At 36.5% G+C, this 27,065-nt stretch overlaps 1 protein-coding gene across 1 annotated transcript; it reads left to right on the forward strand.

Moving 5' to 3' along the window:
* The first annotated feature begins 855 nt into the window (after positions 1-855).
* On the forward strand, positions 856-5,971 carry LOC150033245 (uncharacterized). Its single transcript, XM_090306337.1, has 7 exons — positions 856-1,103; positions 1,553-1,691; positions 1,753-2,400; positions 2,442-2,538; positions 2,635-2,781; positions 2,877-3,008; positions 5,385-5,971. Exons 1-7 carry the CDS (start codon positions 856-858, stop codon positions 5,969-5,971), a joined length of 1,998 nt encoding a protein of 665 aa, XP_090162463.1.
* Positions 5,972-27,065: the final 21,094 nt, after the last annotated feature.

Genomic DNA, 27,065 nt, shown 5'->3' on the forward strand with positions numbered 1-27,065 from the left:
AGTCGTTTAACGACGGCTATACCCTCAGAGTGTTATAACATAGGATTCAAAACAACTCAAGCTCTAGAGATGGATAAGATTTCTTACGTCTATTCCCAACCTTAACTCTCCACTTCGGTAGCATAGTTGGGCCTCTGACGTCTGAAAACGGAGGGTTACACTTACAGAATTATTAAGTGTTAATAATTTCTAACCAAAAGCGGTACCTACATAACTATTGAAATATGAGTTATTCTGAAGATAGTATTTAGTCAAGAATGTCTTGCTGTAGTATCGTTGCAAATAAATAATGGTTATAAGTACGTTATTATTGATTTGCTAAAACTTGATTAGATTTAAAAGCAATACACTTATAGAATTTGTTTATAATTTCAAAATGACGATTTCAATAATACAATTGTTGGCATCTGATAAACTGATTGGGGATAATTATGTAACCTGGAAATAAAATTTGAACACTATACTTGTGATAGACGATTTGCGGTTTGTCTTAACAGAGGATTATCCTCCCGTTCCGAGCTCTAATACAAACTGAACTGTTTGAGATGCTTATGATAGATGTATCAAGGAAAATGATAAAGCCCGTGCTTATATCCTCACCAGCATATATGATGTTTTGGCAAAGAAACATGAGGATTTAGGTACTACCAAAGAGATTATGGAATCTCTACGAGGGATGTTTGGACAATCATCCTTCACCTTGAGGCATGAAAGAGGGGGCCTCTGTTCATGAACATGATGGTCCACTTTAATATGGCAAAAGTAAACAACGTTGTTGTTGACAAGAGAAGTCAATTTGGTTTTATTCTATAATCTCTTCTGAAGAGTTTTCTATAATTTTGTACGAATGCATTGATGAATAAAATTGAATACAATTTGACTACTTTGCTAAATGAGCTACAGGCTCACCAGACTATATTGAGAATTAAAGGTCTGGAATCAGAAGTAAACGTTACTATTGTTGAAAAGAGAGGAACGTCCTCCAAGCCTGATGTTGCTTCCTCTTCATACAGTAAGAGTACTCCTGTCAAGAAGGGCAAAGGGAAAGGGAAGAAGAAACCTGCTGGAAAGAAAGGCAAGAAAAACGCTGCAGATAAAGGGAAGTGTTTCCACTGCAACGAAGAAGGGCACTGGAAGAGAAATTGCCCTCAGTACCTTGCCGAGAAAATAGCAAAGAAAGCTAAACTGGAAAACTAGTTCCTGAGGACCGCTTGCTCAGCTTGACCAGCGGGAGGTGTTACTGCTTGATCTTACTTGCTTTTATGATCTTGTAAAGAACAAAATGTATATATTTTTGTTGTAAATGAAATGTTCATTTTCAGAAATTATGTTTGTTCTATCTCATAGCAACTCCTGTTAAGAATCAAACTGTTAAAAGCCATTTGCAAATATTCAACTCTTTTAAATTTCAACAGGATACACAAAATTTTTAGCAGGAAACAAAGAAAGTCATTGAAGCTTTGAGGACCCAAGTCTCACAGCTAGCCACCTCTATGAGCAGATTGGAAAGAAAGTCTGGCAAACTCTTGTCCCAGCTTGAGTCAATTCTTAGAGAAAATGTTAGTTCAATCACATTGAGGAGGAGCAAGGAGTTGGAGCCACCTGTTAAGTTAGTGAAAGAGCCAAAATTGGAGAATCCAGGGATTTCTTCTTCAGATCAAACCGTTTTGCCACCACAAAACAAACAGGAAGTATCTTCTCACCCTTATCCTCCTTTAGATGCATTTTGCCTAAAGCACCTTTTCCGTCCAGGCTTGCAAGGCCAATGGAATCAGCTGTAGATACAAGGAGCTTTTTGAGATGTTTAGAAGGGTTGAGATAAACATTCCTCTTCTCGATATATTCAAGCAAATTCCAAAATATGCCAAATTCCTGAGGAAGCTTTGCACGAGGAAGAGGCAGGCTAAAGAAAAGGAGATGATGGTGGTAAGTCCATCTGTCTGCGATCCTTCAGAAAAACTTGCCAGAAAAACAAAAGGATCCAGGTATGTTTTCTCTCCCTTGCATTATAGCACTAAGAAAATTGATAGGGCCATGTTAGATCTTGGTGCATCAATAAATGTCATGCCTTATTCAATTTATCAAGAATTAAAATTAAAGGACCTAACTGAAACTGGAGTTGTCTTTCAATTAGCTGATAGGTCTTTTATACACCCATTAAGAGTCACAGAGGATGTCCTAGTTCAGGTTAATGAATTAATTTTTCCTATTGATATCTATGTTCTTAAAATGGAGGAGCCCACATCTATCTCAGCTACATCCATCTTACTTCGCCGATCTTTTATGAAGAAAGCCAAGACTAAGATAGATGTGGATGAGGGCACTTTGTCTGTGGAGTTCGATGGTGAGTTTGTTAAATTTAATATTTTCGATGCCATGAAAACTTCCACCATAGGGCAAGTACATTCTTCCAGATTGATTATTTTGACTCTCTTGAGCAGGAGGTTATATGGGATGTCTATGACGACGATGAGGATGACTCAGGGGAGTTGATCCCACTTGGAAAGCTTGCCACCTTGTCTATGACAGAGCCGATAGGTATGCCATCTTTTTGCAAGTATGCCACTTGAATATTTTGACAAGGTGCTTCCATCTTTTTGTAGGCACTTAAATTGGAGCTGATGGAGCTTCCAGACCACCTAAAGTATGCCTATCTGAGGGAAGCTGAGACCTTACCTATCATAATTTCAAAGGACCTAATTGAGGAACAAGAGAAGCAGTTGGTGGAGGTATTGCAGAAGCACAAGCTGGCCATGGGACGGACGTTGGCTGACATAAAAGGTATTAGCCCTACTGTGTGTATGCATAAAATTACCTTGGAGGATGGAGCTAAACCTTGTTGACAGCCCTAACAACGTCTGAATCCTATATTGAAGGAGGTAGTTATGAAAGAGGTCTTCAAACTCTTGGATGCAGGTATTATCATCCTATTCCTGATAGCGAGTGGGTTAGCCCTATTCATGTCGTGCCTAAAAAAATGGGTATTACTGTGGTAAAAAATGATGAGGGTAGCTTAATTCTTATTAAGGTTCAGAATGGGTGGAGGATGTGAATAGATTTCAGGAAATTGAATGTTATAACTAGAAAAGACCACTTCCTCATCCCCTTTATTGATTAGATGCTTGAAAGGCTAGCTGGAAGGCCCTTCTTCTGTTTCCTTGATAGTTTTTCGGGTTTCTATCAGATCCCAATTAACTAGGAGGACCAACAAAAGACGACATTTACATGTCCTTGTGGCACCTTCGCCTTCAGAAAAATGCCATCTGGACTGTGTAATGCTTCTGGCACCTTTCAAGGTTGTATGATGTCCATATTTTCTAAGTTTATTGAAAAATGCATTGAGGTTTTTATGGATGACTTTACTGTCTATGGAGACTCATTTGCTGATTATCTGTCTAATTTGTCTAGGGTGCTAACAAGATGCATTGAGTCTAACCTGGTTCTTAACTTTGAAAAATGTTATATCATGGCCTCGTGTGGCATTGTATTAGGACACATAGTATCTGAGCATGGCTTAGAGGTAGACCCTGCTAAGATTGATGTTATTGCTAAGCTCCCTTACCCCACAAATGTGAGGGAGGTTGATAACTTGTAAAAATACAAGTTATTTATGCCACCTTATCTAGATATTGCGGCCAAAAGTTAGTAATTATGCGCCAATTGTATGAAAATTAGCCTAGTATTGCAATAATTATAAATATTTGCGATTGCACCCACTAACACCAAAAAGATGGAAGACAAGCTGAACTTTACTCTGTTTTGCAGGAGACCAAGTCACCGCTTGCGCTCAAGACTCACGAGAGACTAATCAACGCATCTCTGTCACATTGCACCCGTCAATCAACAATAAAGAGACGAATACCACAATGGCGGCGCAATGCGTCAGTCAATCCGAGAGCTGTGTTTCAACCGTATGCGGTAATAAAAACAAACACCGCATGCAAACCTATGATCAAAAGATGCAGCTGAGCAACACAAGAGCGGAGGATTGAGACACGTGTACAACTAACGGTTGTGCAGAATTGACAGTCTGATTGCATAACAGAAGGAATAATATCCCTCCATCTTCGGAATTACCATAACCACAAGTGGGGACCACAAGGCCGGAGTCAAATATCTTCACCTATAAATACCCCATTGATTTCAGAGAAAAATATGCTACTTGATATGGGGCTAAGTGCTGCTAGATTATAGAGAGAAGGTTGAGCTGAGTGCTTAAGAGAAGAAATCCGAGAAGAAGACGAGATAAGGTCGAGAGGTGAATCTCAGGTCCAACCTACCAAACACCCAAACGGAAGCTCTGTGCAAAGATTCCTGCTACCGGTAGAGCAAGCTTGAGAGGGAAGCTCTTCCTACCATCAAATCCATCCCATCCGGCAAGTAGATCTCTATCGAATCTGTGTCAAGACATTGGCACTATTTGTATCTGTTCTATCTCTCTTCTTCATTGTGTAATCCATGTTTTCTTTATCTCTTCATTCACATACCATGTATCAAACGCTTAGTAGAAATATTTAAATGTTTCGATAAATTCCATTTACCATTTTCTGTCTATTTCCGTTCACCCACCAATCACTTTCTCCATGATATCTTCGTAATTCTCTGATGAGCAATATGAATCACTAAGAACTTAATCTGTATTAAAGATATAAAATACGTTTACCTAAAGCATGCTAGACGGCATCTTCGCTTGTGAGAGCAGAAGTGAAGGTGTCATTCTGATCTATCGAGAGAAGGTCAGGAGAATGCGTTAACTAAAGTGAGTAGTACTTCTAGACATGGAAGCAACCTTGCGTTCATTACGTTAGTCTCTGTTTCACCACAGACATGTGGGAGCGCGGCCGATCACTGAGAAGTGTACGCCAAGAGAAGAGCAGAACAGTATTTGTACCTTCAATCCAATTAAGAACTTGCGATGTTTATATTATTTGTCTTTCTCTTTCTATTCTGTTCATAAGACTTGTCACCGCATCCCATGTCTTTGCATAACTTACACAGCCAACCTTACTCCCAGCATCTTGTACATGTAGTCTGTATCTTGTATCATCTAGTTTAGGTTTACTATCTTTTTATGTTTTTATCGCATCTTTACTGTTTTCCTTTATTTTATTGCAATTTATATACTTGTACAAACACACTTTTAACGATTGAAAATCTGGTCGCATATATCATGAACGTACCGCAATAGCCTGAACCAGTCCCCGTGTTCGACCTCGGATCACACTGAGAAACTTGCTGTGGAATTACACTTGTGACAACGCATGGCATACTACAAGAACATCCATAATTAACGCATAATTAGACGTAGTATCGCATCATTGTGAGCAATTCATATCATCCATCCAAACGCGTTACAGAGGTTCGTTTGTTTCTTGGTCATGCAGGTTTCTATCGTAGGATCATTAAAGATTTTAGTAAGATTGCTCAACCGATGACCTCTCTCCTCCAAAAGGATGTGGCTTTTGATTTCAATGATGATTATAGGAGAAGTTTTGATGTGCTAAAGAATGCCTTGTCATACACTCCAGTTATTCAGGCTTCTCGTTGGGATTTTCCCTTCGAGATCATGTGCAATGCGAGTGACCATGTTGTGGGAGCACTATTGGGGCAGAAGGTGGATAAGAGACATCACGTGATATATTATGCTTCAAAGACCCTCAACCTGGCTCAATGTAGCTACACCACGACGGAGAAGGAGTTTTTAGCTGTTATTTTTGCTTTAGAAAAATTTCGCTCTTACATTATAGAATCTGAAGTTATTGTTAACCATGCAGCTCTGCGCTACCTGATATCAAAGAAAGAGTCCAAGCCTAGATTGCTGAGGTGGGTTCTTCTTCTCCAAGAGTTTAACCTAAGACCTCAGGACAGGAAAGGATGTGAGAATGTCATTGTCGATCACCTGAGTAGGATAACAGCTGATGGAGGTTGCCTCAATTCTGATGGAGACTTCCCTAACCACACTTTGACGTAGGCATATGGTATTTCTATGACTCTCTGGTATGCTGATATTGTAAACTACTTGACCACAAGTGAGTTCCCTCATGGTATGAATAAGCATAGGCAGGATAAAATCAAGAGTGAGTCAAAGTATTATGTTTGGGAGGACCCTATTCTGTAGAGATTCTGTTCAGATCAGGTAGTTAGAAGGTGTGTCCCTAATGATGAGTTTTTTTTTCTGTCCTTGAATTTTGTCATGAGCATGCATGTGGAGGACACTTCAATCCCAAAAGAACCGCCAAGAAAGTCTTAGATTCTGGTTTATATATTGGGACACATTGTTTAGGGATGCATATTTTGTCTGAGAGTATTGGATTCAAGATTACTATTTTAATAACAACTTTATCGAAAAACAAAACAGAATATGTTTATTAATTTACAAACTACGAGTTTAACTAAGGTCCTGAGGCTATTTAATGTATTTTGAACTTTATGTGGTGACATAAATGTGGATCAAGTTCAAATATATAGCCAAAATGGTCTATAATATATGAATGAGGTTGGGCGCCTTGTTCTGGGGATATTATGGATGCGGCCCACTTTGTAGTTAGTACAAACGATGTGATCTTGAATCGTTCATATAGAGATATGTGAGTGGGGGCATCCTATGCAATGAGTTTGCATAAGACTGAACCATGAAATAGTCACTTTTTACGTTCTAAATGCCGTTTTATGTATAAAACTGACTATTTCATTAATTGATGACCTAGGTAACTTAATCTTAATACTGAGCTAACTATGAACTCCTGTTGACTCGGAATTATCCTTAGATCTACATAGGTGAGAGCAGCTCATCATCGCTGACCCAATAAGCCTCCCATTTCAGGGGTAAGATCGGGTGGATAGCTGGGAACATAGGGTGCAAGACGGAATTCACTCCTACCCGTTATAAGAATAGTAGATAGGTGATTCCCTTTAGTATTGAATTCAGGTCTTGAACAAGGGGCCCCACCCTCTCCTTGGCCCGAAAGGGATTCGGTTTATAGGTTAGACCTTAAACCAATTATTCATTAGAGGATCAATGGAACTTAAGAAACAAGATGTAGTCTCGGGGGTAAAACGGTTTTTATGACCCAGCCGAGATTACGAAAACCTGTGAAGGATTAGCTTACTAATCATGGTTATATCAAATGGACACAAATATATCTATAGTGAGAGGAGTGCAACTACGGGACTATAGTGGAATGACTCATTAGTTAACGAATGTTGATTAATTTCATCTAAAGAGTTTAGCTAGCTAATCTCGGATCGTTGGAGCCCATGATCTATAGGTTCATTAGGTTCCCCTACTAGCTCATATGGAATAAACTTAGAACAGTATAATAGAATGATTCGAATTGTTCAAATTAGGTGAGGAGAGAGAAACTGACAAATATATATGATTTAATGGTTGGATTTTCAGTTTAGAGATACAACTTTAATATTTAAATTTGATTTAAATATCAATAATATGTATACGTTCATATTCAGAAGCTCGGAAATAATGGAAATGGTCAAAGATGTAAAAAAATCAATGAGTTGACTTTTTTACTTTGAAAAGTCAAACTTTGACCGATCTTATATTCAAATGTGATTTGAATTTCGAGAAAATGAATGCGGATTCATGCTCGGGAGGTCAAAATTAGTCAACACGGAAAAAATCATAAAAAGTCAAAATGTTGACTTTTTTGTCAAAATTTGACTTTGACCAAATGACTATTTTGCCCTTTGACTAAAGTTAGTGGGAAAATCCAAACTTTTGTTGGATAATTCCACTAACAAAATAGTGGGCTAGGTGTTGGCTTATAGTGGAGACATTAAGCCCACTAAGATAGTGGATTATAGGTGTTGGGTTTTTATGGATTTGGTTCAGGCAATCGTTGCATGGTTTTTTTATAAAATGGGCTTTTCAATTTAGTTTAAAGACTTTTGCCCATTTTTGCCAAAATTGTTTTTCAAATTTGGGTTGAAAAAAACTATTTTCTTTGAGGAAAATTCATAACCCAACCCAAAGATCCATCTTATTTTCCATCTCTTTTCTCTCTCTCGTTTCTTCATCCACTGGGTCCCACAATCTAGCTATGAGTCCAGAGGATAGTAGGTCAACTCTAGTGGTGGTCCAGAAGAGTTCGGGTCGAGATTCAGTGAGAAAAAGCGGTTTTCGGGAGCTACAAAAGTTGTATCCTATCCTATTAATTTACTGTTTTTCCACTTCAATTTGCATGCTTATTTTCTTTTGTTTAGAAGAAATTAGAGTGTAATTAGGTCCTAATTCCGCTGCGTATGTCTCGTGTTCCATCAGTGAGCGATGTCAGAAATCAGGTAGACTATCCCATAGGAATGAGATGCCACAATTCCCTATCTTATTTTGTGAGGTATTTGATGTTTTGGGGATTGACTTTATGGAACCTTTTCCTTCTTCTTGTGAGTATAAGTACATTTTGCTGGCAGTGGACTATGTTTCCAAATGGGTGGAAGCAAAGGCCACAGTTACTGATGATGCTAAAGTGGTTACAGGTTTCTTGAAGACTAACATCCTATGTAGGTTCAACATCGTATTGCCACCCCGTACCACCCTCAAACCAATGGGCAGATGGAGGTGTCCAACACGGAAGTAAAGACCATTTTGGAAAAGGTGGTCAACCTAGGAAGAAAGGATTGGAGCCTCCGACTAGATGACGCTCTATGGGTTTACAGTATAGCTTTCAAAACTCCTATCGGGATGTCCCCCTATCGGATGGTTTATGGTAAAACTTGCCATCTTCCAATTGAAATCCAGCACAAGACTTATTGGGAAATTAAGAAGTGCAATTGGGACTTAGAGGCAGTTGGGGAGGCCAGACTTCTATAGCTTCAGGAGCTAGAAGAGCTGAATTAGAATGTTTTGATAATTCTTTGATTTATAAGAAAAGAGCGAAGGACTTTCATGAAAAAATGTTTGCACCCAAGGAGTTTCAAGTAGGACAAAAGGTACTTCTTTATAACCCTCGATTGAAATTTATGCCTGGTAAACTCCAGTTCAAGTGGATTGGATCATTTGATGTTTCTTATGTTTATCCTTATGCTACAGTAGAAACTATTAATCTTGAGAAAGGGAAGGTTATTAAGGTCAATGGGCACAGGTTGAAGGTTTTCCATGATGGCGAGTCATTGGACTGCTTTGACATCGACTATCGGTTGGACTCGTAGGTCTACATCTAAGATTGAGCCATCACGGTCGAGCAACCGACCATAAATATTTGTGCTACCTAGAGGCAGCCAAGATTCAAATTTACGTACTTTCTAGGATTAGATTTCAATTTAGTATTTTCTTTCTTTTATTTATTCTTTTTCATTTATGTTATTGAGCCTAATTCTTTCCATTATTCTTGTTTACTAGGATTTTTGGAGAAAATGAGTTGAGTGTTCTGCATCCTCCCTTCATTCCATTGTTCAAGGAAGTATCCTGATCTCTCATACTTCATTTTAATCACATTGGGGACAATGTGTGTTTTAAAAGTCGGGGGTGGGATGTTTGGACTTTTGAGTTGTTTTTGGGTTGATTTTTTTTTATTTTGATGATATTATTTGGGGTCCTAGAGCGTTGTGCTCGGACAATGCTTGTTTGATTGAGTTTGTCTTGCCATTTTATTCCTTACGATGACTAGCCTATGACACACTCGTATGAATTGTTTTTGCATTAGAATAGGTTAGATGAAAAGATTAATAATTTTCATGATGTTTTTGAAAAATTCTGCTTAATTTTTTCTTTTTTTTACATCTCTAAGCCCTTTGCATATCTATCTTGATATGTTTGCTTGCTTAGAATTGAATTATGGGACCATAAGTTTGTTGTCACTTTAATAGGCCTTGGTGAGAGATATTAGTATTTTCACAGTTCAATTTAGTAATGCATGTTTGAGATCTAGTCAATTGATATCACTATCGCCTAGTTAAAAGAGAGAGAGAGAAGATAAGAGAAGAAAGAATTTTATTTTATGTATGTTTAGGGGTCTACTTCTATTCTTCAAGGGTATGATTAACCTGGGGTGGCCATGACACCCGTGGTTTCCTTCTAAGCTAAAGTATCCTTGAGGAATGAGTAAGCTTAGGCACTTTTGAAGAAAAATTGGCCCGTAGTTGGATGACTCGCATGACACTCGTGTGGGCAAGCCAAAATCAAGGTTGGTTTCCTTGATTATGTTTCCCTTTAAGCTTTGAAAAGGAGAGATAATAACATATACGAGAAAGAAAAACATGCAGTAAGGCGATGGATGACTAGATTTTGACCAATCCCACTTTATGTCATTACCACGTTGAATGTAGGAAAGCTAATTTGGGACCCTTCGAGCCAGTGTAGGGGGGAAACAAATAGAATATTCATAAGGCCATTTCGGGCTTGCTCTTATTCAAAATAAATAACTTTGAGTTGAATATGCATTAAAAAAAATTAAAACAAATTTTCAAACCGTTCATGAAAGTTGAAATGCTTTTTGATTACCTAATCGATTGTGAAATTAATTCTAGATTGACTGTTGAGGCTTGAATAAGGAACATTTTAGTTTGACAAACTAGTTATTTTTGCATGATTCCTTGTATTAATTTGCTCGAGGACGATCAATAATTAAGTTGAGGGTGATTTATAGCACTGGAAATGTGCTATCTTCTTCCTCTTAACTCTGGGTTGTTTAGCTACTTAATTTGATTAAATTGGTCATTTTGTAGGATTCGAGTGTACAGTAATCGGATCAACTGTTCGGGACAAAAGGGCGCTAAAATGGCGCTAAAATGACTAAGTTACGAGCTAAATTGATCACATGACGAGGAAGTGAAAACTGCTGCCCTGCCAAGCGTTGCAACGCTCCCAATAAGCTTAAGTTCGATGCTAGCTCAACACTAGAAGGTAGAATGCTCGAGTGCGGGGCAGCGTTACAATGCTGCCCCAAGCGTTGCAATACTTTGGAGATGCCCCAATGCCACAGTCACACCACTCCCCAAAACTTCTCTCCAACGCTCTAAGACAGAATAGGCAATGCAATGCCCCTGGTGAGCGTTGCAATGCTACGTTGTTTGACGGACGCATAGCCCCAGCGCGTGTGCAACGCAGTGTCAGGCTACCACTGCAACGGATGCCTGATGCTCGGCCATTATGCGCCATGACGTTGTAACGCTCTTCCTAGCGTTGCAATGCTGCGGCAATTTTATAAAAGAGTAATTTTGGGTCAGCCGAAATTATCATCAACATCATCCCAAGTACACCAATTCTTGAACGCTGCCACTCTGTCTAGCATAGCTTTAGCTTCTTTATTAATTAGGTTCCAATTCAATTCTTGAGACTCATATTGTAATTCTGTGAGTTTTTATTATGAATATATGAGTATTTATCTTGAGTTTATTCTTCAATTTTCGTGTATAGGATAATCTGACAAATTAGCTGTACATGTTTAATTGATTGTTTTGATTGACCCTAATTTTTAATCGTTAGGTAGTCGTCACCTAGAATCAAGAGTTAAGTTGGTGTGTTGTGTTAATTTGGGATTCCAATTAGCAAGCATTTACTTTCTAACTTAGATAAATACCGCTCAATTAATTGGTTAGACGATGGAAATCAATTAATTGGTTTAGCTTTGCCCTTAATCTTAATGCTTGTTGATTGATTGGTTGGTTGAGGATCCTCACTTTCTTGTTAATTAACTTGATTTTATGGAATACTGGTTAGGATTCTAATTGAGTAGGCTAAATTTTAATTCAAATATTCTCATGCATCTTTAGAGTAGTCTGTGATAGAATTTATGAGGAATGAACTAAACTATAATGACCCAAGCTAAGTATTTATTCGTTTGATAAAATATCACATTCGTTTACTTGTGCACTTTTGTTCTTTAGCAATTTTTATTTCAAAATTTCTCACAATAACCCCCCCCTTTTTTTGGTTGCTTCCTATAAGTTCTAATCTCGAGGATTCCATATTCGGCTCTTTGTGGTTCGACCTCGGACTTACTACTTATGCTACTAATTAGTATAAGGCGTTAGTTCAGAGCATACAAATTTTTATTTACGTTCAACATGGGTTTATTAACGACGGTGAATCCGCCGACCGGCCACTCGATGGATTGGATATGAACCTGCTCCATAAACATCTAACACCCGTATTATGATTAAGGGGTTCACAACAACGATTAGCCACTAGGAAATGCCTAACTAACCTATTTCGTTCTTAATCCTAAACCTACCAAGAAAACTGTGACATTCCGGTAAAGCTCACAAAACCACACTCAAGACACTATTTATTACTACTTATAGATTAAACTCATAGCTAATGTCAACGACTACAAGTTAATTGTTAGCTCTAAAAAAGAGCTATTATTCCTAGCTTAATTCTGGCTCGTTATCGAATTTTACATATTTATTTTCTTATTTTGTAGGTATTGAGCAATCATGAGGTGGAATTGGTGATTTGGAGCCAAAAAGGTTAATTTGAAGCAATTAAGAGATGATTTAACCATCCAGGCTTCAAAGGTATTGAAACAACCAAATTACCATTGAGTACAGACAACTATCGAGTTCTATCGAGTCAAATTCCATCAGGAAAACAAGTATTGAGCACCGAGGAAGCGAGCAGCGAGTATCGAGTATCTGGCAGAACACTCAGTTTCACAACGCTCTTATCAAGCCTTGGTCCAATGCTCACTCGACACTGGAAGGCAATAGCATTAAATGCAGGACAGCGTTGCAACGCTCCCCCAAGCGTTGTGTGCTCCGGAGTTAAATCATCGCTAGCATTGCAACGCACCTCGACGCTTGATCCTCAACGTTGTAAGGCAGTGCGCTCAACGTTGCAACGCCCCCTTCAAGCAATCAACAGTACGATAGTTGATGGAAAATTGATGACTGCGCGGCGCAAGCAAGCATTGCAATGTTATTTTGCAGCATTGCGACACCGCGAGCAACCTATAAATAAAGTGTTGATGTTCAGCAATTGAGGACACGTAAAGAATAAGAAAGTTACAGCCGCCAAACATTTTCGTGTTCCAAATGGAGCGAATTTTTAGAGTTTATTTCAGTTTTAAGAGCCATTGAAGCCAAATCCCCAATCGATCTTCATCAAAGTCAGTCTCGACTCATTCATTTGATCATTGTAATATGCCTTTCAGAGGCTAGGTAATTTTCTTGGGATAGTTTGTATGCCTTAATTCTTGAGTTACTATTTAATTTATTCAATTTTTGTGAAATCTTTGGGTGGATTTGATTTATTAATAATAGAAATTTGATGAATTTTTCTGACAAACTAATTTATTGAATTTCTTGCCTGCAAAATCATTCTAGCCTGTGCATAATTGAGTGATTAAGTTGCACGTATTAGGATCACATGTTTAGGGACTAGACTTTTTCTAGCCAAATTTATGTATGCCCTAGTATAATCTTCCCAAATAAATCTCGCTATAAGATGTGGTTGTTCGACTTGTAGTGAGTCTCGACAATTGAACCCTTTACTTAATGCTTTTAAGTTTTAACTTGTATGTCACTGAGAAGGAAAAGTTTAAAACTGATCACATAATTGAAGGAATTAACTAGTAACTAATGATAGAAAATAAAAAGCATGCAAACTAATCCCAAGATTTTTAATTAATTTGATTCAATCCTTTTTTCTGCGCTATCTCCTATTTATTCTTCTTTGTTTGGTTTTTAATTTATTTTGTAAATAAAATCAAGGATCACCAAAACCGCCCTTTTTACTTGGAATTCATTAATCGATCTAAATTAATCCGATCGTCTCCCTGTGGATTCAACCACAGTCTTATCACTTTGCTACATTTGTAGTTTAATCCTAATGATAATTATAATTACCCATTTTGATAACTCATGTTATAATGATTAATCATTTGAATCATATTCAAATATATTAATTTTTCCATATTAAATAGTTTTAATGAAATAATTCAAATGAAAGAATATTTATGAAATATATGGTCTAAAGAGAATTCTTCATGTAAGTATTCCTTGTCTAAATCATTTTAATATGAGATATTTAAATGGACAAATATAATTATCATCATGGTTAGCCTAATTATCTAAATAATTTAATATGAGATGTTAATGTGGATAATTATAATTAATTAGGTTTTATCCTAATTAGGTCTTATAAATAGGATCCTATAGAGGAAGAAAAAACACAGAGAAAGGTTCTCTCTTTTCTTCATCTCCCGATTCCTTCAATTCTTTCAAGAAGGCTCCCACAAACAGGATTCTCACTAGAGTCATAGTTAGAAAGGCTTCCTTGCTTTAGGCAAGGAATACAAATTGTGGGATTTGTCTTAGTTTTAGAAGAGGAAGAAAATGCAAAGAGGAATTTAGAGAGATGTTGAGACTTCTTTGTGTTTCTTCTTTGTAACCTTTTTACAAAACAATCTTTCAACTACCACTCCTTGAGAATTCAACGTGAGATTGAAGAATGAGGAGAGATTATCAACTCCCTCATTTTAACGTTTAATAACTCCCAGGGGGATTTATTTTAATTTAGTATTACATATATTAAATCTCATTTAGTACATATATAATAAAATTAATAATTAATTAATCAATAATTAAATATCATATATTTAATTTCATTTGAATCATATTCAAATGACATCATCTCACATAACCTATAATTTAATTTGAATCTCATTTATATTAATTTGAATCTATAGTATTTGAATCTACTCTCATATATTATAAGTATTATTTATAAATCATATTTATAACTAACCATATATTATAATGTATTAATATACATTATAATGATTTTAATCTCATTCAAATATTTCTCTCTCATCAATTACAATTCATATTTATAATTAACAATAATGTATCATCATACATTATATTAATTCCCTTATACATTGTATTAATTATAAATCACATTCATAATTAACCATTTATTATAATGTATCAATATGCATTATACTTTACCTTAATCATATGAATATAAAATTTCCCTTAAATAATTTGAACATTTCAAATTATACCCAAACCATTTATTCCTTGTTATATTCTTAGCGAGCTAGCAAGAAAACCTAAGGGACCTACAGATTGGAAGCTTCAATATACGAGATTAATTAATTAAACAACATTCATTAATTGCATGTCACTCCACTAAAGGCCTATAGCTACACCATTTGTACTATAGATATATTTTTGTGTCCATGAATATAACCAAATAACAGTGAGTTAACCCTTCACGAATCATTTGTAACTACAATTGGGTCAAATTATCGTTTTACCTCTGTAGTTACATCTAACTCCTTACGTACCACAGATCCCTCTAATGAACAATTAGTTATAGTCCAACTATAAACTAGACCCCTCTATGGCCAGTGAGAGAGTGAAGCGCCTCGTTGTTCAAAACTCGTAATCAGCCCTTAAGGGAGAAATTCATCTACTTTCCTTTGAGATGGGAATGAGTGAATTCCATCTTGTATAGTTGCATTCCCAGCTCCCTATTCAGAAAAATAACCAAAATGGTTATGCTTATTGAGTCGGTAAAACTTGTCACTCTTACCCATACAGATCAAAGGACTGCTCTCATAGGCTCTTCACAACTCACTTAGGATTAAGGTTAAGTTACCTATGGTCATTCTCGTGAAGTGTAAGTTTCTTCATGTGATGGTAATATAAAGAGAGACTAATCATTTCGTGATCTGGACTTATACAAACTCTTTGTATAGATACCCCACTCACATGTCTCATGATGAACGATTAGGATCAAATCGTGTAACACTTTACAATCATTATAACAATTACAAAGCGGGCTGCATCCATGGTGTCACCAAGATAAGGCACCCATCTTATCCATATGTCACAGGCCATTTAGGTTATTACTTAAACATGATCTACTTATATGTCAACCACATACATATTTAAGTTACATTAAATAACCTAGTATCTTATTTATTGGATTGAGTTATACAATTCTAAATGTCAAATAAAATAACACCTTATTTTATTAAATAAATGAATTCTGTTCATACAATACAAACCATGAGATTTAGGGCACAATTCCCAACACCCCACCCTTCCTTTGTTTTTTTCACTTTCTCGCCCCTCGCATTTTCCTCCCTCTATCAATGTTAAATTAAAACCCTAAAATCCCTACTCTTTCTACAAAATGTTGAATTTCTTTCTTCTCCATCTTTGAATGTCTCTCACAACTCCACTACCAATTTCCTTACATGGTTTGGACTTTTTCCCGCCATTCCACTTCCTTTCCTCTTCCGCTTCTCGCTCAATGCCAAAGTCTCATCAAGTACTTTCTACATCTCTATTCCTTCGTCTTCTTTTTTATCCTGCTTCCATTCTTTTCTGTCTATCTGGCCCTCTTATGGGATCACTAAATTCACCTTCAAGGTCAGGTCATGGACTTGGAGGCCGAAAGCTTGAACAAAAGGTGCAATTTACGTCTTTTTCTCTTAGTTTCAATCAAATATTTATACTAGCTAATTTTTATGTCTTTTATGTGTTATTACACTCCAACTGGAGATATGGGATGGACTATGGTATCATTTTCCCCATTCAAATTTACCCTAAGCGTCTTCTCTGTGATAAACAACACATGGTAGGTTATGGTTAACGTGAATGTTCAGTATATGTTTTTAAAATTGTTTGCAGAAACTCCTTCGACGAAGTTAGACTTAGAGTTGATTTCATACATATTTGAAGGATTTGGCGAGCTTTGGTAAAGACCCACTCCTAATCGACTTTAATTTTACATTATTGACTATCTAATGCCTTTAAGTTCATAGGAATAAGCTTATTCTCACAACTACCAACATGGTCTCGGGTTGTTTGGTTATGCTTAGTAAGTATCAGCACACTTGGAATCCTTTCAAACTTGATTAAAGTGTTTTAAAATTGTTCCAAACATTTGGAAACTTTTGGTTGTTTGTAGGTGTGGACCAGTTTTAGACTCATTCGAACTCATTCCAGCAAAGTCTCAAGCTCCTTTGGGTAAGCTTTAGGTAGTAAAACTCTGTAAATGTCACGAGCGTTGTAAGTATTACAAACGAGTTGATCCAAACCATTCATGTAGAGATATGCAAGTGGAAGTTTCCTATAAAAATAGTTTGTATAAGATCGGACCGTAAAATGATTAATCTCTCTTTATAAGACCATTGATTGAAGAAATTAACATTTCATAGGATGACCATAGGTAATTCGACCTCAATCTTGAATGAGTTATGAACTTCTGTCTATAAGAGCAATCTTTTAATTTATATGGGTGAGAATGGCCAGTTTGGCCAACTCAATATGCCTACCATTTTGGGATTTGTCCAAGTAGAGAGCTGGGAACTACCAAGATGGAATTCACTCATTCCCGTCTTTAGGGTAAGTAGATAAATTGCTCCCTTAAGGGCTGATTTCGGGTCTTGAACAATAAGGTCTCACCCTCTCACTAGGTCGAGAAAGATTTAGTTTAGAGTTGGACTATAAACCAATTGTTCATTAGAGGGATCAGTGGTACTTAAGTAGTTAGAGGTAATTACAGGGGTAAAACAATAATTTGACCCAATTGTAATAATAGTCAATTCGTGAAGAGTTGACTTACTGTTGATTGGTTATATCTACAGACATAGAAATATATCTACAATGCGAAGAGTGCAACTATAAGTCTTTAATGGAATGAACCAAAGTTAATAAATGTTGATTAATTTAATTAAAAGTTTAATTAATTAATCTCGTATCATTGGAGCTGTAGGTCCATTAGGTCCCTCTTGTTAGCTCACTAAGGATAAAACAATAATTTTTGGATTAATTTGAATTGTTCAAATTAAATAAGGTAATATGAATTAAATAGATGAGATGCAATTAATATAATGTATATGGAAACATTGTATATATAGTTAATTTTAATTGAGATTCAAAATTAAACTTTATAATATGAGAGAGATATATATTTGAATAAAATTCAAATATTAATTATATGAATGAGATTCATATATAAAACTATAGGTTAAAATTAATATGAATGAGATTCATATTAAAACTATAGGTTATGAGAGAAGATTATATTTGAATATGATTCAAATATAATTTTAATTAAAGATGTAATATTTAATTTAATGATTAATTATTGTTGCTATTATTTAGTTATATATTAAATTGGATTTAATATAAATTAAATAAATAAGTTAAACAAGATAACTCTCATGGGGAGTTATCTAATAGAGTTAGTGGAGGGGAGTTATAACTCCTCCTCCAATTAACTTCCTCTCTCACTTAATGAGAATTGTGTAGAGAAATATTTTTGAAATATCATTTCCAAGGAATCTCAACATTCTCATAAAAGGCTCTCTCTCTCAGAAATTTTTTTACGGAAAAATTCTTCAGTGAAATTTATCTTCCCTTCTCTAAAAGTTGGATCCCAACATTCGTTTCTTGTCAGAGAATCGCAAGGTCACATTTTTTTGAAACATCATTTCCAAGCGATTGATCTTGTTCGAGAGAGAAGTTTAGAGTTCGTAGGAAGTTTATACATAAAGGATCTTCATTGAAGACGATCTTCAAAGGTAATATTTCTTTCCCAAGTAAAAGCATGCTTAACAAATTATGTTTAAATTTCTTTGTATTTTCTATAAATTTGAAAGAAAAATTAAAAGCACAATCGATCAATCGCTTCTGCACAAGATTCGATCCCTTTATGTTGGATGCAAAGCTAGAGGCCTTTTTAGGATCTTTGCAAATACTCACAAAGAAAGCTAACTTCGATCAAACTTATAATCTATAATGATAACTCTTAAATCCTAAGACAACTCACTCTAGAATTAGCTTGAACAATACTAATTCAATGAATTGATTTAAACATCAAAACTAAAGTAATATTTGTAAGAAAAGACATACAAAAGTGGTTAAATAAGCACTAGCTTTCTAATATTGGCAATCTGAATTTTGAAGAGAATACCAAGTCATTTTATAGGCCAAAAGGTTCTGGATGGACCAAGAAATGAAAAGGTATTTAAATACAATTAATTGCAAATTGTAGAAAATAAGACCTAGGAATTTAAAACTTAATTGCATACTAGCTAATAAGTCAAATTGTAAAACTAAAAACATAGAAAATCTCTAAATTTTCTTAAATATCTCCTCTAAAAGGCGGCAAGCTTAATTCTCACGTTTGGTAATGTTTGACATCATGTTCTCCCATGCAGTGCACACTTGACAACAATTTCTTTACAAAATCTGTACACTTTCTTTTTACCTCCATGCCATCTTCCAAACTATAAGACTTTTTTTCGTGTCATCTTCATGTCATTTTCATGTTACTCATTGAACTAACATTATATAAAAATTTGGGCTCAAAATTATTTTTCACATTGTACTTTTGCCCCTCACTTTTCTCTCTTGATCTTCAATTTTTTTATTTTCTTATCTAATTTCAATTGATCACATTGTATTTCATATGGAGAAAATGGAAGTAAAGTAAATTTCATCCCTTTCAAAGTAAATGTGTACTTTTTCAACATTTCATCATATATGACATCTCTATCATATTGCAAAGGACGACCTGACAACATATCATCCACATGCATAGGTAATAATCACAAAGTACTTCATCTTTATATCTTCCTGAAGTAAAAGGAATAAGAGCTTGGGAGTTTCCTTCAATTCTATTTTATTTTTCAATCATTGAAGTTTATATGGTTTTAGATGTGGAAGAATCATGAGTTGGAGTCTTTTTACAAGAAAACTACTTACCATATTTATGAAACTTCCACTATCATCAATCAAGCATCGTGTGCGAAATAAGTTCTCCCTTTGATCTTCAACTTTCTCTTCTTTAATTTGCACATTAAGTACTCTTCTTGCAACTAAGAATATGGAGTTACCTTCTTCAATATACTCATCATTATATGCTTTGGATTCTTCCTCATGTTGGGCATCTTGTTTATCGCATTGATCTTCTAAATCAAGTATTCCATTTCTCATTATCATGACTTTTTTATTGATACAATCTTTTCTCATGTGTCCAAACCCCTAACACTTCCAACATTGAATAGAACTAAACTTGTTCCCTCCTTTGAAGCTTCATTCTTTATAGCATTGGAGTTCTCAGCCTCAACTTTTTCAGCAGCCACACACTTTCCTTTTGCTTCACTCCTATCCACATCTTGTTCTAAGCATTAGAATTTAAAAAGGTATTAGCTTTAGAAGTATATCTCTGAAATGCTAATTTTCTTCTCTTAATTGATCTTCAATTTTGATTGCATAATAGTATATATCTTCCAAGTAAAGTTGTGGATTTCTATCAACCGGATGAGAAATTTCTCGATTCAAACCTCTAAGGAATCTGACATGGTGTCTTCTGCATCTTCTCGATTTTTTTTATCTTTCCATCAAATTCTCCATCTCTTGATAATATCTCTTGATTGCATAATATTTTTTTTTATCTTTCCATCCCTTTATGTTCCTTGCCTCAAAGCTTGCAATTTAGTTTTCAAATATCTTTCATAATGTTTTGGAACATACTTCTTTCTCATGGCTTCTTTAAGTTCATCCCAAGTTTCTATTGGATCTTCTTTCCTTCTTCTCTCAGATTTGGGATGTTGATATTAATTTTCAGCATGGTTGGTGAATTCAGTAATGGCAAGACTCATCTTCTTATTTTCACCATATATGTTGCAATTAAACACATGTTCTATCTTCCTTTCCTATTCCAAGTATGCCTTCGTGTCCGCCATTTCACTAAATGGTGGAATTTTGAGCTTAACTTCATCATCTTTATCTTCTTGAACTTTTTCTTCTCTTTTAGGTGGCATAAAATATCTCTTCTTCTTCCTCTCATGTTTTCTCTTCCTCTAACTTTTCGTTCTTATTCAACTAAATGAATCACTCCCTCATCTTCTTGTAAGGCTCGTTCTTCTCTTTGTTGTTGTGTGAAACCCGAACCCTACCTTCCCTACTTAAATATGTTATTTGTTGAGATTAGTAAAATGAGGGATTCAGTATTTGAGTTAATGTGGAATTGTAGGGAAATAGGTAAAGGATAAGGAAATAAAGAAGGAAAATGCTTAAGTATTGGAGACTTGGCTCTCCAGTGTCTTTAAGTTAGCCTAGCAAGATGGCTAAGTGTTGGTCGTAAAAATGGTGGACGAGCATCGAGTAAATACTAGGAAAGCATGGAGTAAATACTAGACAAGCATCAAGTAAACACTAGGCGAGCATCGAGTAAACACTAGGCGAGCATCAAGTAAAAACCATGCATGAGTGAAGAAAGGATCCTGCATCAAGTATGCATGAGCGAGAAAGGGATCGAGCATCGAGTTTAGGTCATGCATGAGCGAGGAAGGATTGAGCATCAAGTTTGCATCGAGTAAACGCCTTCGAGCATCGAGTATGCCATCAAGCATCGAGTATGCCATTGAGCATCTAGTTTGCATGAGCGATCAGCCTTAAGCACCATTTAGGATGGCCATCTGGATCAGTTTAGTGGAGTCAACCCACTAAGTGGTTGTTGTGGCAGCCTATTAAGGATGAATGGTTGACAGATTCAAGTACAAAAGGAGAAAGTTGACTTCAAAAAACCGTTTTGAACAAATCACTCGAGCATTTGAAGAGATTTCAAAGCAATCTAAAATCTAAAGAATTCTAGTTGATGGTGGAGGGCTGCCGAAAGAAGAAACCCTCAAGAACTTGTTAAAAATTGAAGAAAGTACAAGAAGGTCAGACTCTCGGGTAATCTAGGGCCAGTGCTAGAGTTTTGAAGATTTTGGCCAAACTATGAAGAATTAGATAAGCATGTTAAGACAATTTTAAACAAGTTTGTAGAAAGAAATTTTCTGAGAAAAGCCCTGGAAAATGAGTTATTCAAATTATATGATGAATCTGAATTTTTGAACATGCAGGTAGCTGCTTAGGATGAACAAGTAGGTAGCTCTAAGGTGAACACATGTGCATGGACAGTAGAAAGCGTTAGCATGCCTTGGGCTAAGTTTGGGGTTGTGTAGGCGACCATAGGTGACTTAGACACCAAGGGGAGGAGTATGTGGTGATGTGCAGCAAGTTGGGCGCGTAGGTTGTACGATTGGCGCAAGGGTTAGACTATGCATTGGGTCATGTGATGAAGTGTGTAGGCATGTGCTGAAGGCTTGAACACATAGGGGACACCTATGTATAGAGGTGGCTGAAGGAACGCCTAGGCCATGTGATTGACGCATGGTATGCATTGATGGTGTGTGTGACCACCGCATAGCAAGCTTAGCACCTAGAGGAAAATTCTAAGTGTTCAACGCTTAGTGAGGTTGGGTTGGAAGGTAAGACTAATGTGTCAGAAAGAATATGAGCTTAATTATGGAAGTTACTCTCAAAAGAGAGACCAATATTAGTAGCTAAAGTATATTGTTATGTCCTACGAATTGACATCAATAGAAGAAGCTCATTAATCTTAAGAGGATTGCCCAATGACTGTGAGTGATTATGATTGTTTTCTAAATGTTTTAGAAATCCATGTTTCAATGAAGTTTATTTCTCATACCAGTTATTTTACATTAAGTTTCCAAACAAACAAGTTATCTTAAGTTCATTGGTGCATTCTAGTTTCAAAGGAAGCTTTAAAGCATATTTAAAAGTTACCAATACTTGTTATTGAAGGAACTCTTATCAAATAGTACCTATGAGCGAAAGTAAGATCGTTCCAAATTCATTGTGATAGAAATACAAGCATTCACAAACATACATACAAGTTATGCATTTCAGAATAAATTACGGCATGCATTCAATAAATTAAATACAAAGAACCGAGAGACTCACCTTTGAAGAACTCTTCCTCTGTTTATCTCTCGCTCTCGTCAAGAACAACACCTCTCATTATCGTTGTAATTGTCTACTCAAATCTCTCCCTGTCGCTTAGAAAACGAACAGTCTTCTCCACGAACAAGCAACAATTGGGACACCACCACTCAGTGACCTTGGTATTCTTGGAGTGATAATCCAGGAGGTGTTGGCTCTGTTGGATTTAGGAGAGGGAAGGAGGAAACAACGATCGTATTCAACTACCAGACAAGTGGGAGAGTTTTGTGTTTATCATATAGACTTGTGCTTGATCATTTAGAAAAAGATATACGATCGTTTAGGTAATGTGGCTTGATCGTTTACACGATCGTTTAGTAAATCTCGCACAGGCGGGGATTGTTTAGTAAAACAACACGATCGTTTAGATAGATGTGCGTGTAGATGATCGTTTAGGAAAACACTTTGAGCTGTCATGTAGGCTCTCATGAGCTAAACAATAGGTAGTGTACTCTTGTGAAGCAATTATATGATTGCTTTACAAAAATGAAAACATTTTTCATTTTATCCTTCAGTTATGAAAAACTAAATGAAACATCCCACTTTCATGCACGGTTAAGGAGAAAACCACCAACAATTATCTCATAATTGTTTTAATTATAAATAAATATAATAACTAACTTATCATATTATATTTATAACCTATAGTTTTAATATCACATCATATGCAACATTTAAGCCATAGTCATTTTCTCCTTTACTTGATATAAATCATATTTATATCTTTTTCCTACAATTAACGTATCTCATACATCATGTCAACTATATCATATATAAGTGAACCAGTTTAATCATATCATATATAATCAAACTCCCTCTTGTCAATTTCAACACTTCAAACTAACCCAAAAACTGATTCTCAACTTGAATCCATTGAGCTACCAAGGGGACCTTATGGACATGTAGCTTGAAGCTCCAACGGTACGTGAATAACTGGCTAAATTCTTTAGCTAAGAGATCCACCATCCATTAACTGCCGGGCACTCCACTAAAGACCAACAATTGCACTCTTCTCATTATAGATATATTTTTGTGTCCATCGGATATAACCAGTCAATAGTATGATAACCCTTCATAGATGTGAAGGAACTCTTAACGAACAGTATCCATGAGCGCGTTCGGATCTTTTCGATTCCATTGTGACCAAAATATAGCACACACATTCTAACAGATAGTTATGCAACTTACACTAATTAATGACATGCTTTGATGAATAAACTACAAGGGATTGAGTTCACATACCAGTTGAAGAATTTCTTCAATCCGAACTCAACACACGAAATAACCTCTACGAACTCTATCGCCTAGCAAATCGGCAACACGATGGTCTACACGAACAAGAACAAGCAAACAGAAGCGGGGACGACACCACCACTTGGAGCCCTTGGTATTCTCGAAGTGAGAATCTAAAGTGTGGTCTTTAGTGAATTTGGTAGAGGTGGAGGAAAGGCTGATCGTGTAGACGATAAGCAAGTGGGAGAGAAAGTTATCATATAGCAAGGATGCCTATCGTTTAGACAAAGCTACACGATCGTGTAGGTTTTACTAAGCGATCATCTAGTAATAGGTAAACGATCGTTTAGAAAATGCGACACGCTAGGTGATCGTTTAAGAAAGTTAAGCATCGTTTAGAAGCGGGTGTGCGATCGTTTAGACAATGAGGCTCTATCGTATAGGCTCTCAGCTAGGCTACCGATACTTTTTCACATCGATTGCGATTTTTTTGAACTTTTTTTTGCAAAATGAAACAATTTTTCATTTTATTCTTCGATTACCATAATCGAATACGGCTTCTCCCACTAACGCACGATCCAGGAGAATATTTCGACCAATTATCTCATAATTAACCAATTTAATAATAAATGAATATAATCATATTATATTTTCTATAGTTTGATATCACTTATCTACTATAGTAATTTCTCCTCCACTTGATATAAATCATATTTATATCTAATTTCCTCCAAAATAATGTATCTCATACATTTAGCCAATTGTATCATATATAATTAATCAGTTCAATTATATCATATATAATCGAACTCCCTCTTGTCAATTTGAACATTTCAAACTGAACCAAACACTGATTCTCAACTTTATCCAAGCTACCTACGGGACCTTATGGACCTATGGCTCAAAGATCCAACTATACGTGAATAGTTGACTAAACTCTTTAGCCACGAGATCCACCATCCGTTAACTGCCAGACATTCTACTAAAGACCAACAGCTGAACCCTTCTTACCACAGATATATTTCTGTGTCCATCGGATATAACCAATCATGAGTACGATGACCCTTCACAAATGCTCCTAAGTACAGCTAGGCCAAGTTACCGTTTTGTCCCTATAATTACATCTCACTCCTTAAGTACCACTGATTCCTCTAATGAATAATACAACATAGTCCAACTATGTGTGAATACCTCTCGGGCCAAGAGAAGGTGTGTGGTGCCACATCGTTCAAGCCCTAGAATCAACCCTTAAGGGAGCTATCTATCTACTTGCCACTGCTTCGGGGAAGGAGTGAATTTCATCTTGTGTAGCTGAGTTCCCAGCTCCTAAATCAGACGAATCCCCAAAATGGTAGGTTTGAATCGGTGACTTGGCCACTCGCACCCATACAAATCAAAGGACCGCCCTCAATGGCAGGAGTTCCCAACTCACTCAGGATTGAAGTCATGTTACCTATGGTCATCCTAGTGAAATAAAGTCTCTATCATGAACGGTGTTATATAACGAGATGTTAACACTTCGTGGTCAGGTCTTATACAAACTCTTTTTATAGGATGCCCCCACTTGCATGTCCCCTACACGAATGATCAGGATCAAACAATATGTGACAAATCACAACACTTGTGACTATTCTACAAAGTGGGTCGCATCCGTAGTGTTACCATGATAAGGTTTCCCTCCTATATCCATATACTACAGATCATTTTGGTTATCACTCAATGCATGGTCCACTTGTATGTCACCACATACATGCTTAAGTTACATACAGATAACTAGGGATTTTATGTTTATTGGCTTGTGGTAAAGCAAATAAAACATACAACTGAGCAAAATCAAAATGTGATGTAAATATCATATATTATACAACACAAGTGTTCGTACAAACTGTTTACAAACTACATGACACGAGACTTTAGGGTATCAACCCTAACAATCTCCCACTTGTTCTAAAGCGAAGTGGGGTGTACATGAAACTAGTATAAAACAATAAACTAGGGCAAAAAAGCCCAGGACAAGAAAATCTCCCAGTTGTCTTAGTTCAGCCGTGGGCGATCCTGTAGACCCATGCTTCGTAGGTGACTCTAAAAAACTATAGCCATGAGAGCCTTCATGAACGGGTCAACAACATTGTGCTCTAAAGCAATCTTCATGACGATCATGTCCCCTTGATGCACTATCTCGCGGATCAGTTAATACTTCCACTCTATGTGTTTGTCTCGCCAGTGACTCCTCGGCTCCTTGGAGTTTGCCACTGCCCCACTATTATCACAATAGAGGGTAATGGGTCTAGATATATCTGGAACAACTTCTAGTTCTATCAAGAACTTTCTGAGCCAGATGACCTCCTTAGCAGCTTCGCAAGCCATTATGTACTCCGCCTCCATAGTAGAGTCGGTGATGCACCCCTGTTTAATGCTTCGCCACACTACAGCTTATCTGTTAAGAGTAAAGACTGGCCCTGACGTGGACTTGCGAGAGTATTTATCAATCTGAAAGTCAGAATCCGTGTATCAAGTAAGGATCAAATCCCTAGATCCATACATAAGCATGTAGCCCTCATTCTTCGAAGATACTTGAGGATGTTCTTTACTGCGGTCCAGTGACCCTAGCCTGGGTTAGACTGGTACCTACTGACTATGCCTTGGATTGCACCATATAAATGGTCTCCTCAAGATTTCCATTCTGAAAGGCCGTCTTGATGTCCATTTTTCAGATCTCATAGTTATAATAAGGTACAATGGACAGGAGGATGCGGATCGACTTTAGCATGGCAACAGGCGAAAAAGTCTCCTCATAATCAACTTCCTCTACCTGGGTATAACCCTTTGCCACAAATTGAGCCTTGAAGGTCTGTACCTTCCCATGAGCACCTCGTTGGCGCTTGTAGATCCATTTACAACCTATAGGTCTTACCCCATCAAGCTGATCTACAAGATCCCATACTGAGTTGAAGTACATCGACTCCATCTCGAGATCCATGGCCTTGACCCATTCATCCCAGTCTACATCCTCCATTGCCTTCTGATAAGACAACGGATCCTCAACATCGCCATCT

The sequence above is a fragment of the Benincasa hispida genome, chromosome 10 (genome assembly GCF_027475165.1).
Source record: "Benincasa hispida cultivar pf3 chromosome 10, pf3_genome.v1.1, whole genome shotgun sequence".
NCBI classification, from domain to species: Eukaryota; Viridiplantae; Streptophyta; class Magnoliopsida; order Cucurbitales; family Cucurbitaceae; genus Benincasa; species Benincasa hispida.

Excerpts from the sequence above, each read along its gene's own strand:
- LOC150033245 (XM_090306337.1), top strand. The coding sequence starts at position 856 with ATGAATAAAATTGAATACAATTTGACTACTTTGCTAAATGAGCTACAG. Across the intron at positions 1,104-1,552 it reads AACGCTGCAGATAAAGGGAA|AGAAAATGTTAGTTCAATCA; the intron begins GTGTTTCCACTG and ends GTCAATTCTTAG. Across the intron at positions 3,009-5,384 it reads TGTGGTAAAAAATGATGAGG|GTTTCTATCGTAGGATCATT; the intron begins GTAGCTTAATTC and ends TTGGTCATGCAG.